General features: G+C 52.3%; 6 protein-coding genes across 6 annotated transcripts; 2 read left to right on the top strand and 4 right to left on the bottom strand.

Moving 5' to 3' along the window:
* Positions 1-2,256, bottom strand: T310_1201 (VHS domain protein; the record flags this gene model as incomplete). Its single annotated transcript, XM_013475894.1, has 7 exons — positions 1-201; positions 257-1,159; positions 1,214-1,501; positions 1,539-1,784; positions 1,888-1,963; positions 2,036-2,123; positions 2,190-2,256. The coding sequence occupies 7 exons, from the start codon at positions 2,254-2,256 to the stop codon at positions 1-3; spliced, it is 1,869 nt and encodes a 622-aa protein (XP_013331348.1).
* Positions 2,257-2,602: 346 nt separating this feature from the next.
* On the top strand, positions 2,603-3,847 carry T310_1200 (Ribosome biogenesis protein tsr3; the record flags this gene model as incomplete). The annotated part of the gene is made up of 3 exons (XM_013475893.1): positions 2,603-2,850; positions 2,908-3,030; positions 3,103-3,847. The coding sequence occupies 3 exons, from the start codon at positions 2,603-2,605 to the stop codon at positions 3,845-3,847; spliced, it is 1,116 nt and encodes a 371-aa protein (XP_013331347.1).
* Positions 3,848-4,820: 973 nt separating this feature from the next.
* T310_1199 (uncharacterized protein) lies at positions 4,821-6,067 on the top strand (the record flags this gene model as incomplete). The annotated part of the gene is made up of 6 exons (XM_013475892.1): positions 4,821-4,921; positions 4,995-5,238; positions 5,290-5,463; positions 5,497-5,589; positions 5,659-5,976; positions 6,017-6,067. 6 exons carry the CDS (start codon positions 4,821-4,823, stop codon positions 6,065-6,067), a joined length of 981 nt encoding a protein of 326 aa, XP_013331346.1.
* A 455-nt stretch (positions 6,068-6,522) lies between these two features.
* T310_1198 (MFS1mrp) lies at positions 6,523-8,343 on the bottom strand (the record flags this gene model as incomplete). The annotated part of the gene is made up of 2 exons (XM_013475891.1): positions 6,523-7,687; positions 7,733-8,343. 2 exons carry the CDS (start codon positions 8,341-8,343, stop codon positions 6,523-6,525), a joined length of 1,776 nt encoding a protein of 591 aa, XP_013331345.1.
* A 1,389-nt stretch (positions 8,344-9,732) lies between these two features.
* On the bottom strand, positions 9,733-11,355 carry T310_1197 (Metacaspase CasB; the record flags this gene model as incomplete). Its single annotated transcript, XM_013475890.1, has 5 exons — positions 9,733-10,367; positions 10,429-10,815; positions 10,876-10,993; positions 11,060-11,201; positions 11,252-11,355. The coding sequence occupies 5 exons, from the start codon at positions 11,353-11,355 to the stop codon at positions 9,733-9,735; spliced, it is 1,386 nt and encodes a 461-aa protein (XP_013331344.1).
* A 1,172-nt stretch (positions 11,356-12,527) lies between these two features.
* Positions 12,528-14,967, bottom strand: T310_1196 (T-complex protein 1, eta subunit; the record flags this gene model as incomplete). Its single annotated transcript, XM_013475889.1, has 8 exons — positions 12,528-12,575; positions 12,796-12,856; positions 12,968-13,067; positions 13,144-13,805; positions 13,864-14,236; positions 14,295-14,631; positions 14,690-14,856; positions 14,922-14,967. 8 exons carry the CDS (start codon positions 14,965-14,967, stop codon positions 12,528-12,530), a joined length of 1,794 nt encoding a protein of 597 aa, XP_013331343.1.
* Positions 14,968-15,065: the final 98 nt, after the last annotated feature.

Raw genomic sequence — 15,065 nt, 5'->3', positions numbered from 1 at the left:
TCATGAGATCCCCAATGGCGGCACCATCCCCTGATCCTCCTTCAGCTCTCCTCCGATCCGGTAGGACACTTTGAACCGGATCTTCACCGAGCTGCCTTTACCTGCATCGACACCGTCGATCAACATCTCCTGCCGCACTCCATGCTGTTGAAGCGGCGAGATATCCCGTCCTGACTGCGGCCGTAGTTGAAGAGTGTACGCCTGCACAAATCCTAAGTTAGCAGATCTTCAGATAGAAAATATGTAACCGACATACCCGCTCAACGGCCACCTGGAAATGCAATTCCGTCAACGGCCGGCTGGTGCTGTTGGAGAAGAGTGCTACTATATGAATCTGCCGATCATGCCCAGGATTTCTCCGGGCCGCAAAATCAATCACCAACGCTGAATTCAACACCCTGACCTTGTTCGTGCTGGGCAGCGTCCCCTCTGGGAGCGATGATGTGAAGGTCCACTCTTCATCGCCACCCGAGTTGTTGTTGGCTTCCGTCTGACCGGGTGCCGATGATGACGCATCCCCGGCCAAATCCAGCAACGACGACGATGGCTGGCTGGGCTGCTGGGTGGCAGGCGCCGGAGCGGCAAAAGGAGATCCAGCCCGCGGGCTGGCGGAGACCAGAGAAGCGAACGGGTCGACCGGTGCTGAAGTTGTTTGTTTTGACGGCTGTGAGACAGAGGGAGCCGGAGTCGCAGACTGCGATCCCGGTTGGGACGAGGCTAAAGATGAGAGAATATCGTAATTCGAGCCAGCCTGAGCCTGCCCGGACGGGGGCGCTGCAGGGGCTGTAGAGGCTGTAGAGGCTGCAGGGGCTGCAGACGTGGCCGCCGGTTTGTCCTGAAAAGACAGGCCGAGGAGATCATTTTCCAACGAGCTCGTGCCTTGCGCATCGCCGTTGGGGCTGGGCTCGGGGTCGAAATCAATCAGGGAAAACTCGTTGTTGGCGTTCTTCGAAACTCCCGTAGTCGTTCCCAGAGTGCCCTTGGGGATCTTCGCTGCTCCCTCTATGTCACCCTTCTTCACTAACTTGTACCGCTCAATCGTCCGACGGATGCTGTCGTTGATCTGTTTCAGCTTCTCGACCGCCTCCGTGTCATCCGACTCTTCCTCACACATCTTCTGGATCTTTGGATAGGCGCTCTGGAGCGCATTCGCCAGCTCCTAGACATAGTAAGTAATGACCAGGAAGAATCCCAAAGGGAGAGAAACTCTCACCTCAAATACATCCCCCTCAGCAATTTTATCACCCGGCTGGAGGCTCTGCAGCATCTCCTCCAGAATCTTGGCCTTCTGCTGCACGTAGGACACTTCCTCGGCCGCTTTGGCCCGGTAATCCGTTTTATTTCGGGTATCATATCCCGCCATCACCTTCATCAGTCGATTGGCTTCCTGCAGGTCCTGTGGCGTGCCCTTCGAATCAGCTCCTGCAGCTTCGCAGACTGTGCCTCCCGCTCTTCCTCTTCCATCTCTTCTGCCGATCGCAGCGTCTAAAGCACAGTTAGTCTGTATTTGAATCCCAGCTTGGAGAAGCAACGCATACGTCGCTCGGATTCAGCACCGCCGCATCTTCGCGCCGTATCTCCGGGAAGGTGTAGCCCTTGTAGAGAAGAAGACGGTGCATATCCCGGATATGCCCCAAGTCCTCCTTGTACCGTGACGTTTGACATATTGTCTGGCGCCATTCCTCGATGAATTCTAGAATGCGATGTTGTACCCGCGACGGTCGCAAAGGCGGCCGCTCGGGAAATCGTCGTACCAGCTCATTCAGGAATTCCTTGGTGCTTATCTGGAGATGGAAGGGGTATCCGCAGTTCTTCACGCAAATATCAAGCAGCTGCCTGTCCATCAGCCCGCCTGTGTCCTCAACCACGAACCACCTAAACACGTACCGCTAGCGCCAGGAGGGCGACATTCTGGTTGCGAGAATTGATCAGACGCACGATTGTGAGGGCAGCTTCGCGGGGACTGATTCCACGTCAATAGTTAATCAGCGATCAACTATGGTAGCGCAGTAAAAGACGGCGGCTCTCCACTCACGCATTACCCTTCTTCGAGTTTATCAGATCGACGACTTCGAGGTTCAGGGCAAGGTTGGGCTCGTAGTTGGCGGGGTCGCAAGCATTGTCTATCGTAGTGGTCAGCAGTCGAAGAACTGACATCCAAGCTTAAGAACCATGGCAGGGGGCCATACGTATCGCTCGCTGCAGTGGTGATAGTGATGGGTCAGCATAGGCACCGAAACGGTCCCTAGCTGCCATGCGTGCCGACGTGGCCTCCAGTTTGGCAGAAAGGGGAGAGACGCGAACTGAGAGACAAGAAGATCTCCGAGATCGAAAGGCTGACAGCTGTCGCACCGCGTCTGGGTGGGTATGGAACTGGGAGCTGCTGAGGAGTGGGATTTGATAACGACGGGCCTCGGACGGGTAGACGAAGCCACACGGGACCCGCCTGCAACGCGCGGTGCGGCAACAAACCGCCCTATGTCATCCGACGATTTTTGCAGCTGTCCGCCTTCCCCGCGAGAGGCCAAGCAGGAGATATTTTTTTTTGTCTGCTCTTCTTTTGGAATTTCTCTAGGATTATATTTCCTACAACACCCTCTCGATGGTGCGACACAAGAAAGACAATTTCTCCCGGGGGAAGAAGTTCTCCTCTGCGCCCCGCCACCGCCCCGAACCCCGCGGCAACGACGACAATGAGGCAACGACCGGCGCCTCGAGACCGCCATTCAAGGCCGCCTGCTGGGACCTGGGCCACTGCGACCCGAAAAGATGCTCGGGGAAGCGGCTGATGCAGTTTGGGTTGATGCGAGAACTTCCGATCGGTCACAGATATCCGGGCGTGGTTATCTCGTAGGTCTGCCTTTTTCTTTCAGCTTAATGGAGATCTCACAATACGGTCACCGCCAGTCCCAATGCGAAGCGTGTATTGTCCCCAGCCGATCGGGATCTTCTCGAACAATACGGAGCCGCGGTGGTGGAATGCTCCTGGGTCCGGGTAAAGGAGGTACCATGGTCTCGAATCGGCGGAAGGTGTGAGAGATTATGTATGTCTGTCCCTCTGGAATGATATTGGGCTCAATGTTTCTTTGTGCTGAGTCGTAGCTCAGTGCCATACCTTCTCGCCGCCAATTCGGTCAACTACGGTCGTCCCTGGCGATTGAACTGCGTCGAAGCGCTCGCGGCATGTTTCTACATTTGCGGACACGAGGATTGGGCGGTAGAGGTGCTCAAGCACTTTTCCTACGGAGATGCATTCTTGGAAATTAACGCGCAGTTGCTGAAACGATATGCCGCATGCTCGAATGAAGAAGAGATCAAGAAGGCAGAAGAGGATTGGTTGAAGAAGATCGAGCGCGAATACTCTGAGAGCCGGGCAGAGCGTGATGCTGGCGGCCCAGATGATATGTGGACGCGCGGGAATACTAACAGAGAAGAAAGAGTGGATTCCGATGATGATGAAGAGGGTAGCGATAAAAGTGAGAAGGACGAAGAAGAGGATGAAGAAGATGAAGCGGAAAGGGACCCGTACGCGATTTCAGACGACACCGACGACGAGGAAGAAATGGCAGAAATACGGCGCAAGATCCTCAATTCCAAGACCTTTCAGAATCCTACACAGCCTGACAAACCCCAACCAGAAAGGATTGCCCGACCGGAGCCGTTGCCTGTGGATTCTGATGCCGAGTCAGGTTCTGCTGGAAGCGATGATGAGGCGTTCGATAACATTATCAATGCCACACCGGTGACAGATCGAACGGGGATTATTGCGAAGCAGCAACGAAAGGGCAAAGACACAATCACGGCGTCATTTTCGCGAACTGTCATCTCCGCGCCGAAGAGAGGGTGAGGCGTTTCACCGGAGTATAGCTGTCCAATGTCGAGCTATCCACTCTCGAGTCGTCATCGAGACGGTGATGAACCAGCTTTGCAGCGCACTCGTCTTGTAAAGCGACGTTTCTTGCTGTAGTGGAGCTGCTCAATAGCATTCGTCGAAAATCTGCGTGGAATTGAAAGAGTGGCTGTGCTGCAGTTTTCTTGGCAGCCCTCTTGATAGGATTGCAGCCCTTTCACCACAACTGGTTATTCGCTCAGATGGCAGGCTCATCTCTACGACGGTGATGATGATAGACACAGGATACCAAATCCACGGCATACAAGTTGATTATAGCCATATCCGTGGAGTGATCAGGAAAGCCATGTCGGACCGAGAAGCCATGCACCCGTGATTGTGGAAATGACACATCTAGCCGGACAGTCAGATTCTTTGAACAAATTCTATACGGATAGCGAGACCACAACCACCACCACCACCAATACTGCTCGATATGTAGCCTCAATGCATATACACGGTACACATCAATCAATATACCACCAAAAAAAAGCGCATTCTCAGTACTGAATATGAGACCAAGGCTATCTGCAAAGAAAGTAAATGTAATGGTTGAATTCTGCTGCCGGAATTGGAATTGAAATACACAATCACCGACATCAGTCACCAGCTTACGGTAAATACATACACATATACTCTGTAGATATTATAAAGTAGTCTTTTCATCGCCGTAAATTTTTTTTAAAGTATCCAGCAAGCAGTAGTCAAGGTTTAACTTTATTCAGGATTCTTGTTGAGTGAGTGAGTGGGCTTCCGGAATCCGGACAGATGGAATTTATTTATTTAATTTTCATTTCATTCATGTTCCACCTGACTTATTATTAACTTCCTATGAGTACAGTACTGTACATACATACACACCCAAACAAGAATTGAATTGAAAAATATTTCCTTTCCTCCTTTCTTTCTACCCATTTCCTTCTTTCTATCAATGACGCCTCCGGACTTACAAAAACCAGAATCTAATAACAACAACAATAATAATAATACCGGCGAACCGCCAACGCGTCTAGTCAGTCATTTTCAAGGACGGTGGGTGGGCACACACATCTATTTATTTATTATTTTTTTTTCTTTCTGTGCGAAGCTGACGACTACCAACCAGCCCAGTGGAGGGCCACGGCACAGCATGGTCTGAGCTGTGGGACACGGACAATAGCCATCTCTGGGATCGAGGGAAGCCATCTCCGGCACTGATCGATCTCATTGAGCAGCGGCAGCATGATCTCTTTCGTCCTCTGACTGCTGCTGATGGTAATGGTAATAAAGGGCGAAGGAAGAAAGTCCTCGTTCCGGTGTTCATCAACCTGATACGCATGCACATATTTTGTCTGTCTGACTGTGTGTATGTGTGTGATTGCTAATCCTATGACTGTTATGTATGCGTTGTATATATACAGGGCTGCGGACGGGGCTACGACGTCGTCATGCTCGCCCTTCACGGGTTCGACGCCTACGGCCTGGAGATATCCGCCACGGCGGTTGCGGCAGCTGAGAAATATGCCGCTGCGGAACTGCAGCAGCCGAAGGGATACAGTTATGGCGATGGCTATGACAGCAACCGCTCCTTGACAGTGACAGCGCCATGAAAGGCAACGTTTATTCAGGGCGATTTCTTCAAGGCGGACTGGGTGAGCAAGGCGCTGGGTGATGAAGATGATGATGAAGAAGCGAAGTTTGATGTCATATATGACTATACGGTGAGTTCTTCACACCCACAAATGCACACACACTTTTTATTGACTAATGACGGACTGACTACGACACAGTTTCTATGTGCCCTCCACCCAAGCCTGCGCCAGCAATGGGCAGCGCGAATGAGTGACCTCCTGCCCAGCGGCGGCCTGCTAGTCTGTCTCGAGTTCCCCATGTACAAAGACCCAACGCTTCCCGGTCCGCCGTGGGGCTTGAAGGGAGTGCACTGGGATCTGCTCTCGCGAGGCGGCGATGGGATTGCCAACATCGTCGGCATAGAATCTGAGTCGATGGGGGGTGGCGGGGGCACCGGCGGTGGTCAGTTCGAGAGGATCCTCTATGTGAAGCCGCGTCGGTCGTACGAACAGGGAAAGGGGATGGATATGTTGAGTGTGTGTGTTCGTAAATAGTTAACTGTCTGCATGTAGATAGTACAGTAATGTTCTCTCTGGCTGGCATGGTCCAGTCGATGATGGTCCCTGATTAAAATTACGTATCTATCAAAGTAGAAACACTTGCTAAACTGGGAATGGATATGGTATGCGCCAGCCAGTCTGCTGCTCAGACACGGTGCCAGGATCGATTTGCAGGGCTTTCGAAATTTCATGGCTGATGGGGAATCTTGCTTGCTTCTGTGAAGGTGCTGCTGGTAGAGTCGGTCCCGACCGCTGTGCATGAGGCTAGACTGGAAAGTTGGCATTGCGAAATCCTGGATCAGATTGCAACAACTATAAAAAAAAAAAAGTAGACATAAAAGCTCCTAGTTAACATAAGTACATTACATATGTAGATATGATTCCTTCGTTGCTGTATGTACAGTACACGTCAATCATGTGCAGGGTAAATACAAGCAAACTTCTATATCGTCCTTATTTACGAATCGAATAAAAGCTTATGAAAACGCGTACTTGCTCCTCTTCCGAATCACAGGCCCATACTTATAAAACACAAACGGAATCGGCACGAGCAGCGCGCTGAGCGATCCCATTATGGTCAGCGTGTACGCCACGCCCATGTTCTTGTAGAACGGGATCGAGACCTCGATCATCGCCCCCGACGCCACGTACCGGATCAGCGTGACGCTGGCGAGCGCGCTGGCCGCGTAGATCTCGTAGCTGTCGATGACGTACTGATAGCAGCTCATGAACACGCAGATGATCCCGAACCCGAACAGCACGGAGGCCAGCAGCGGCGACCACAGCGAGATCGACGGCCGCGCTGTCCACCCCATCCAGAACAACGAGATGGGGATCGACGGCGCCCCGAACATCGCCCAATACAGCCGCGACTCGGGCGCCACACGCGAGTGGCCCTGGGCCTGCGCGCGCGCAATGTCCCGCTGTCGCAGACGCATGTTGAACGGGATCAGGGCTGCGCTCGACATGATGCCCACTGCGATGCCCAGGAAGCAGACCCCCGTCATCCCCTGCGACAGGTGGTACGTGTCGGTGTAGATGAAGGTGTACCCCGTCAGGAAAGTGAACAGGACGATGTAGATGACGGTCAGATACAGCGCGACGAGCATGATGATCAGCTCTTGCGCCGTCATGATAAACGGCCGGTAGAGCGACCGTGCCAGCCGCCAGATCAGAGGCACCTTGCGGATCTCGATCGCCCCGCGATATCGCTCGTCGCCCGTCAGCCGCCGGAGATGTTCTGCCTTCCACTTGAGCAGGATCGGGCCGTACGTTTCCGGCTGGAAGAGCACGACGATGGTCAACACCACCCCCGAAAAGATGAGAGACACCCACTCGACCCAGCGCCAGCTGAGGACGCCAGTTTGGCCTATCCACGAGCCAGCGACGGGCCCGAGGAGAGGGCCCAGAAAGGACGCGCAGGCGAACATGGGGAAGGCGTAGACACGCTCCGCCGGCGTCCAGAGATCGGACAGCGAGCCCCCGGCGCAGACGAGCGGGGTCGCGCCGAACATGCCTGAGATGAAGCGACAGACGAGCAGCGTGCCAAAGTTGCGCGACAAACCTGCACCCATGAGGAACAGCATGTAGAAAACCAGAGTTGCGATGTAGATGGGATTCCGGCCCACCGTCTCGGAGAAAGGACCGCTTATCAAGGCTCCGATTCCAAAGCCGATCAAAAATATCCCTACAAGAGGATTAGTAAGATCACCACGTTAGCAAGGTCCAGTACAAGTCGAACGAACCAGTCGACAAAGACGCCGCGACATCGCTGACGCCAAACGCCGCGCTTATCTGGGGAATGGCGGCCGAGTCGATGGCGGACGCCCACCCGACAACACCACCGATCAGAGAGAGCACGAACGTCGCCGCAGCCCGGCGCGCAAAGCCCCAGTTGTGCGGATTCATCTTGTCTCTGTCGCCCTCGTACGACACGACGAAGACCTTGCCCAGAGCCGGGCCGCCTTCGTTGGTGGTCCGCTCACGAACTTCGATGCCCGTCAGAGCCAGCCCCAGCGTGGTGCCAGTCGTCTCGTGCGTTGTCATGGTGTCCAGGTCGGCACCACCTACCCCGTCAGGGACATCAGCACGCTCGAGGTCCTCTTCCAGAGAGGAAGACGATCTCGAAGAGACAGCATCGTCCTGTTGTTGCTGCTGCTGCTCCTGTTGCTCCTTCTCATCGACTGCTTCGCTATCTAATGGCGGAGACTCGCCGGACGCATTGTTGGCCTGTTGACGGCCCTGGCGCCTCTGACGGCGTTGCTCAGCCAGCTTCTCGGCATTCCGCTCCAGCTGAGCTTCCAGCTGCTTCCCAAAGCGCCGGTACTGGAGAAACGACTGCATGGTGAGAATCAGAAACCAGAACACAGATCAGCAGGAAATAGGAAGTAATTCGTCTCATTCAGTGATCCATCCATCCATTCATCCATTCCCGGTAACAATTAGATTAGATACGGAGTAGTGAAAGAAGAAGAAAAAGAAGAAAAGAAAAAAAAAGCAAGCAGATCCCGCGATAAGCACGAAAGAGACCGCCTCGAACAGGGAATTGCGTAAATGCTAATATATGCCCCACTGCGGATTGGCGGGCTTATTGCTAGTCGCGAGGACTAGATAGATGAGGATGTCATGTTATCATGATCGTCTGAAAAATGTGTACATACAGTACATACACATTATTGTACTGTACTGTCGTTCGTTCTAGAGATTGCATTGCATCGCTCTCCAATCCGACTGGACTAGCTAGCTAGTTAGTTATTGTCATTCGATTACCAGACTATGAATTCATCACTGTTGAATAATGAATTCACAGCATACCCTGTACAGTAAGTAGAATGGATGCAGAAATTCAGAATGGCCGCTGACTTGCTCGGACTTCTGTCCGGCCTCCACGGCGGGTGGGCCTGCCTAACGGAGACCCATCGCTCGGAAGGAACGTTGCCGGGAGGAAAGCTTGTTTGGTACTAACTCTTTGCCTCCGGACTCTCTCTTCATTTTCTCTTTTCAGTAGCTTGTAAGATATGATACGAACAAAGATGAACGTCACAGACATGGCATCAGATTGTCATTTTTAATTATTTCTTTAGTAGACAGCTGTATAAAACACTTCGTACTCTAGATCGTAAGTTGATCACGAACCATGGGTAGGGTTAGGTACGAAGAACAGCCCTATTAGTAATCATGCCGCACGGAGACCGCTTGCCGACTCGGCCGATCCCGATCGCCCAACTGGGCTAGTTGCCGACATGTCCTCTGCACCGCCACTATTGCACCAGCCACGAAGAGGCGTCAGCTGTCAGGACTCTTGCTGCATTATTTGATCTTTTGTCGCAATTAAACTAACTGCAATTTTACTACATGGAAACCCTGTGCCTAAAGACTATATTATATTGTCCACCGAATACTGTAGCAAGCATCAAATCGTAGAAAACATGTCAAGTTCAAGCGCATCAGGAAACAGTAAGACCTACATATGAAACTGGAGATAACGCCATAACCCAAGCGCACGCAAAAGAAAAGAAATGTAAAGTAAAAGCCAAGCATAACACATATAACCACTCAAACAACTCAAATCCACCCGCGTCATCATCCGTCACGAATCGTCCCGCGAATCAGTGTCTCGGACTCATCATCAGAGAATCATCAGAGTCATAGCCAAAATCATGGAAGGGGTTCTATTTACATGACGTAGAGAAGATTGGTATCTGACGCACGCGGTTAGCTCCTGCTCCGGCCCTACACGACAATACAATGGCGCTTACCAAGAGGGTGGCTGCAACTCAGCTGCGGTTTCTGGCTGTATTTCGTCGCTAGCTCGTCCCGGATGCTGTTCAGCAGCTGCACGTAGCTCTGCTGAGGATTCTTCTTCAGAGCCGTGATGAACGCCCACGACATCGCCCCCGTGGCTTCGCCGTTGATGTTCGCGTCCGCGCTGGTCTGCTCGTCTTTGCTTCCGGACCACATGATCACATCCGCCGGGCTCGTCTTGGTCTGCTTGGTCTTCTCGTATGCCTTGTCACCCTGCGTCGCCTTCTTGAGGAAGTCCATCGCGCTGGACACCATGCCGCCCATATCTCCACGTGCGTACGCGGACACAACGCCCAGCAGACCTTGACCAGCCTCCTTGGCCAAGTTGGGTTCCTTGAGGACACCCGACGTCGAGTAGATGTATGGGAGATCCAGAGCGGAGCCGGAGTGGCACGAGTCAAAAATGGCTGTCAGCCGAACGCCAGCCTGCAGCGGTTTGACCATGATGCGGTGCATTTCGTCGTCGGTAATGTGCCCTGCGACGCGGAAGTCCACCGGGTAAATGACTTCGTCGTATCCATCCTCCTCATCGCCGTCCAAGTCAGGAGTCTGGCCACCATGTCCTATAACACATCGCATTAGCACCGCGAGCAAGATCATCCCCTGGCAGCAATTCAGACCCACCTGAGTAGTGGAAGAAGAGAGAATCGTTGGGCTGAGCGTCCTTCACGAGCCAATGCATGGCGCGGAGGATGTTGGCCTTGGTCGGCTGGCTCATGGGGTTCTGCTGGTCGTCGGTGAGGATGACCATGTCCTCTCGAGCGTAGCCAAAGTTCTGGTTCAAATACGTCGACATATTCCGAACATCGTTGATGCAACCCCGCAGCTGCCCTTTTTGGCCAAAGTAGTTGATTCCAATCAGCAGAGCCTTTCTCTTGCCCGTACAGTTCGAGTACTGGAAACTGTATCCTTGTGGCGCTCCGTTCCCAAACGCCACGGGATGACTAGGCGGGGGAGGCGGGGCATTGGGGTTCCCTTGGGTGTACGCGTTGTTGTACACAGTCGGAACACCTAGATAGCGTCAGAAGGTTTCGATACTTTCGATCGCTCGTTTCAGCGATTGCGACAGACCTGATGATGGCCCGTTGTACGAGGGCCCTCCGTTGTGAGGCTGAGGAGAATGGGATGGCGGTGGATGGGGCGGTGGTGGTCCATAGCTGGGCCCCGGGGGAGGAGGGGGCGGGTGACGCTGCGAGAAAAAAAAAATGTGTCAGCTTCCTTGTTAGACACCTCCGCCAGGCATAGAGAAACGTACATTATATCCATCTTGGCCGTTGTAGGACTGGGGTGGCTGGTTTTGACCGTAGCCGTAGTGATTATTCGGGGGAGGAGGAGGAGAGTGATGATACTGCTGCTGGCCCTGGCCCGGGTAGCCTCCGTAGTTATGCTGTGGTGGTCTGTCAAAAGTCAGCACGAGGCAAGCGAAATTCAATCAGGTCAGGCTCACGGATACTGTTGAGGCGGCGGAGGGCCGTAGTTTGGCGGCGGGTATTGCGGCGGGGGATAAGCGCCGTACTGCGGCGGGCCAGAGTAGGGAGGATAGTATGACATTCCGGGAGGGTATCTGAGAAAAGAGAGGACTGTTCAGGGAGGGAATGGGAGCTGGTGGATGATAAAGGAGACCGTCTGATGGACGGGGTCAGACGGGGAGCAAAGAACGCGGGGTGAATCGAGAAAGAAGAACTAACAGTTGGTTAGTCTGGAGCGACGATCGGAAGCCGGCCACGGAACAGCCTAACTTAATACCGGCCAGCCGGACACGTCTAAGCCCTACCGGAGTATTAGATTACTCGATGTCGATGCAGCGAGCAGTTAATTAATATTAATAGCTGGCCTGGCCCATGGCTGGTTTCCCACGCGTTCCCCAGAGCAACCACTTACAGTCACCACACACGCAGAGGGACCAAAATAGATGAAGGCGCCCAAGAAAAAAAATTTCATTCTCTGCAGATCTGTCATCCCAATGGGAGGCAGTGAGCAGCAGTTAAGATGACAATCCCATGGAGGGAGGCAGTGTCATGCATGCAGATGCAGAGAGGGAAAAAAAATGTTTTCCTAAAGGATCTAACGGCGACGCCGACAGCCTGGTATTTGAAATTTTTCTCCCGAGCTACATACAGGGAACGCCAGTTCGGAGATGGAAGATCAATAGGAATCAACTATTAATTAATACCAGGGGGAAGTCGAGATCCGACGTTGCAGGGCTCTATTACCCAATTGCCAGCTTATGGCTTACATCCATGTCAGCCCTAGGCCAGAAGAACCGGGAGTCTTGATCCAGTAGGCAGGTAGAGCCAGGATCATCACTATTACTCAATATTACTACCTAATGCACTGCCATCACACTGTGGTTGTGGACAGCCAGCCACAGTGAGATTGTGCTGTCATTTTTTTCCTACTTTTTTTTCTTTCTCTGTCTCTCTCTCTCTTTTTTTTTCTTCTTCGCTCCTAGTCTACGGTGTAAAGACGTCATAGTATATTCCCTTGACTGATTGTGCATCAATCTCAATATTTTGAAGTCCTGACAATAATAGTAACAAAGGTATGGATGATGGATGGCATGCATGCTGTGCGGCCCGTCCGCGGAGACGCTCCCGAGTCCCGACTCCCAGCCCTTTGGTTCCCACAACATGACCAAGTATTACAAACCGATAAACTAAACACATCGACGTAGAATTACAGATTCGTTGCCTTTTTTTTTCTAACAATGCTGTGGCTTATAATCATGCCTGAATTATTGCCATTGGAATGATAAGCGACTCAGCGTGAAGCTAGGTATTTCATAGAATAGACAATGTATCCAGGTCTAGGTTATTATAATAGGCGATATTAAACGGCGCACTTCTCCATCTCACGTTATATAATAGTAGCACGCCAAGTCAAATATCCTCAGTGCGCCTGAAGAGAAAAGGATTCCGGGCTATCCTACCCGCCGTCAAACGATCCGCATCTATGGATGATTGCTACTTCAGTAATTTCTTTTCTTCTTACTTGCGATATAACATCTGTTGTGTTGGTAAACAACGTCTTGTCGTAGAAAGGTTTATTTAAACTATAAACACAAATTATATTGCAAAACCTTTCCTAGAGTACGAGCAATTACTTTTCGTAGACCTCTTGCGGTTTCGTTTTTATCCTTCCCCTTTCCTCTTCTTCTCTCTACCGTCTGGGAATGCCCCGGCCCCGACCGCGGAGAGTCCGCTGTGCGGCGTCCGGAGGAAGACCGCGTTTAGGAGCTTGTGGTTGCTGGGATTCTTCGTTCTCTGTGGAGAGTATCTCGGTTAGCAGAGCAAAAAGAAAAGAAAAGAAAAGAAAAGAACAAGGATAGAGAATACATACTTATCGTCTCGTCGACGCTCAGAATCAAGCAAGCAGCTTCGACTGCAGCCTGGATAGCATTGACCTTGACAAGACTGGGCTCCCAGACGAACGCCTCCATGTTGTCACGGACACCCTCGTGATCAAAGTCCACACCGGCCCACACGTTGCCCTTGCGGTGCTCAGTACGCAATCGGTTGAGGATGTCGGTAGCGTCGAAACCCGCGTTGTCGCACAGCTGACGCGGGATCACCTCCAGCGCCTTGGCAAAGGCCTTGACAATCGCTTGCTCCTTGTGCGGCACGTTGCGGTCCGCAAACCCGTGAAGATAGCTCGACAGTTCCATCTCGCAGGCACCGCCACCAGCCACGATCGTCGGATTGCGGATCGCACGCTTGACAATCATAATGGCATCGTGCAAGCTTCGCTCCACTTCCGCAATGAACTGTTCTGCTCCACCACGCAGGACGAGGGTACATGTCTTGGCGGCAGGGCAGTCCGAGAAGATGTTGAAACGCTCCCCACCAATTTGGCGCTCCTCGAAGTAACCGCAGGTTCCCAAGTGATACTCCTGAATGTCGGAGCACGTAGATTGGGTCGACGCACCGGTCGCTTGGCAAACACGTTCCAAATCTTCAGAGGCGACCCGACCAGCACAGAAGATGTCACGGTCTGCGAAGTACCTGTTCAGACAGTTAGCTGATGCTAAAAACGTCTCTTTCGTATGAGGAACAAGCATACTGTGTAGCCAAGTCTCCGATAGGCAGTTTGCTCAGCACCACCTTAGCGCCAGTCTTGTAAATGGCCTCCAGTTTGTTGTAGATGATCTGCCATTCTGCGTCCACGATGGCCTGGTATTCCGACACCTGGTCGACTCGAACCTCCGCATTGTCCTTCTCAGCCTTCAGCTCCAGCTCCACATTCAAGCAGACGATCTTCGGGTTCTTGAACGACTTGGGTTGCTGTTCGAAACCAGCGTAGGAGAACGTCTTCTTGAAGGCAACACCGTTCACGAACAGTGAATCCTGAAGAGCACCACCGTTGACTTTCTTGATGCCAATGAGTTTTTCGTTCAAGTCATCCTGATCAAGAGATAGTACAGCATCCACGACCACTTTGATTTGTCAGTATCTCCATTTGCCTTGTCTGGTTCGACAATAAGTGCCACTTACTCTTTGTGAAGAAATCCGCATTCCTCTTGATCAGCTTGCTGTTCATCGCCGTGCCAGCCAACCGTCTCAGTGTTTCAATCTTCTTTTCTTCGCTGCCCGCCGCCTCCAACATATCGACCGAGATTTCCTTGATCTTGTTGACAGCCATGGCGCTGGCCCTCCGAAGACCCTTGATGATTATCTGTGCACTGACTCCTTGTTCGACAGCATCGCGAACCTCTTTCAGAATCTCTCCGGCAAGGACAACCACGGATGTTGTTCCATCACCAACTTCAGCATCTTGTGAACGTGCAATATCGACCAGGATTCGGGCGGCGGGGTGGACGATATCGAGCAGCTGGAGACGATCAGCATTGATAAACGCATTAAACTGACACCATTTCGTAGAAAAGTACCTTCATTACAGTCGCCCCATCGTTTGTGATAGTTTGCTTGCCGCTGCTGTCGACGAGAAGCAGGTCACCGCCATACGGACCGAGCGTGCCCTTGACCGTAGACTGCACGGCAACACAAGCGTTGATGTTGGAGATAAGCTGCCCCTTTCCTTGCGAAGCATCCGTCCCTATACATCGCATAGACAAATCAGTAAGAGGTGCGTATGCCAAAGCGCCCGGTTGCCGCACGAACCCTCCTTCAACACGATGATCGTGGGTGCTTGGCCGGAGAAGGCCATAGTGGTGGGAAGAGAAATTTGTCAAGCGTCGGAATCGAAGAGGGAGAGAAGAGGAGGAAAAAATCGAATAGAGCAACCAAAAAAGACGCCCGCTCTGG

The sequence above is a fragment of the Rasamsonia emersonii genome (genome assembly GCF_000968595.1).
Source record: "Rasamsonia emersonii CBS 393.64 chromosome Unknown ctg1118621759979, whole genome shotgun sequence".
NCBI classification, from domain to species: Eukaryota; Fungi; Ascomycota; class Eurotiomycetes; order Eurotiales; family Trichocomaceae; genus Rasamsonia; species Rasamsonia emersonii.
Note: the sequence above shows the minus strand (reverse complement) of the source record. Positions and strands in the feature narration are given on the sequence as shown.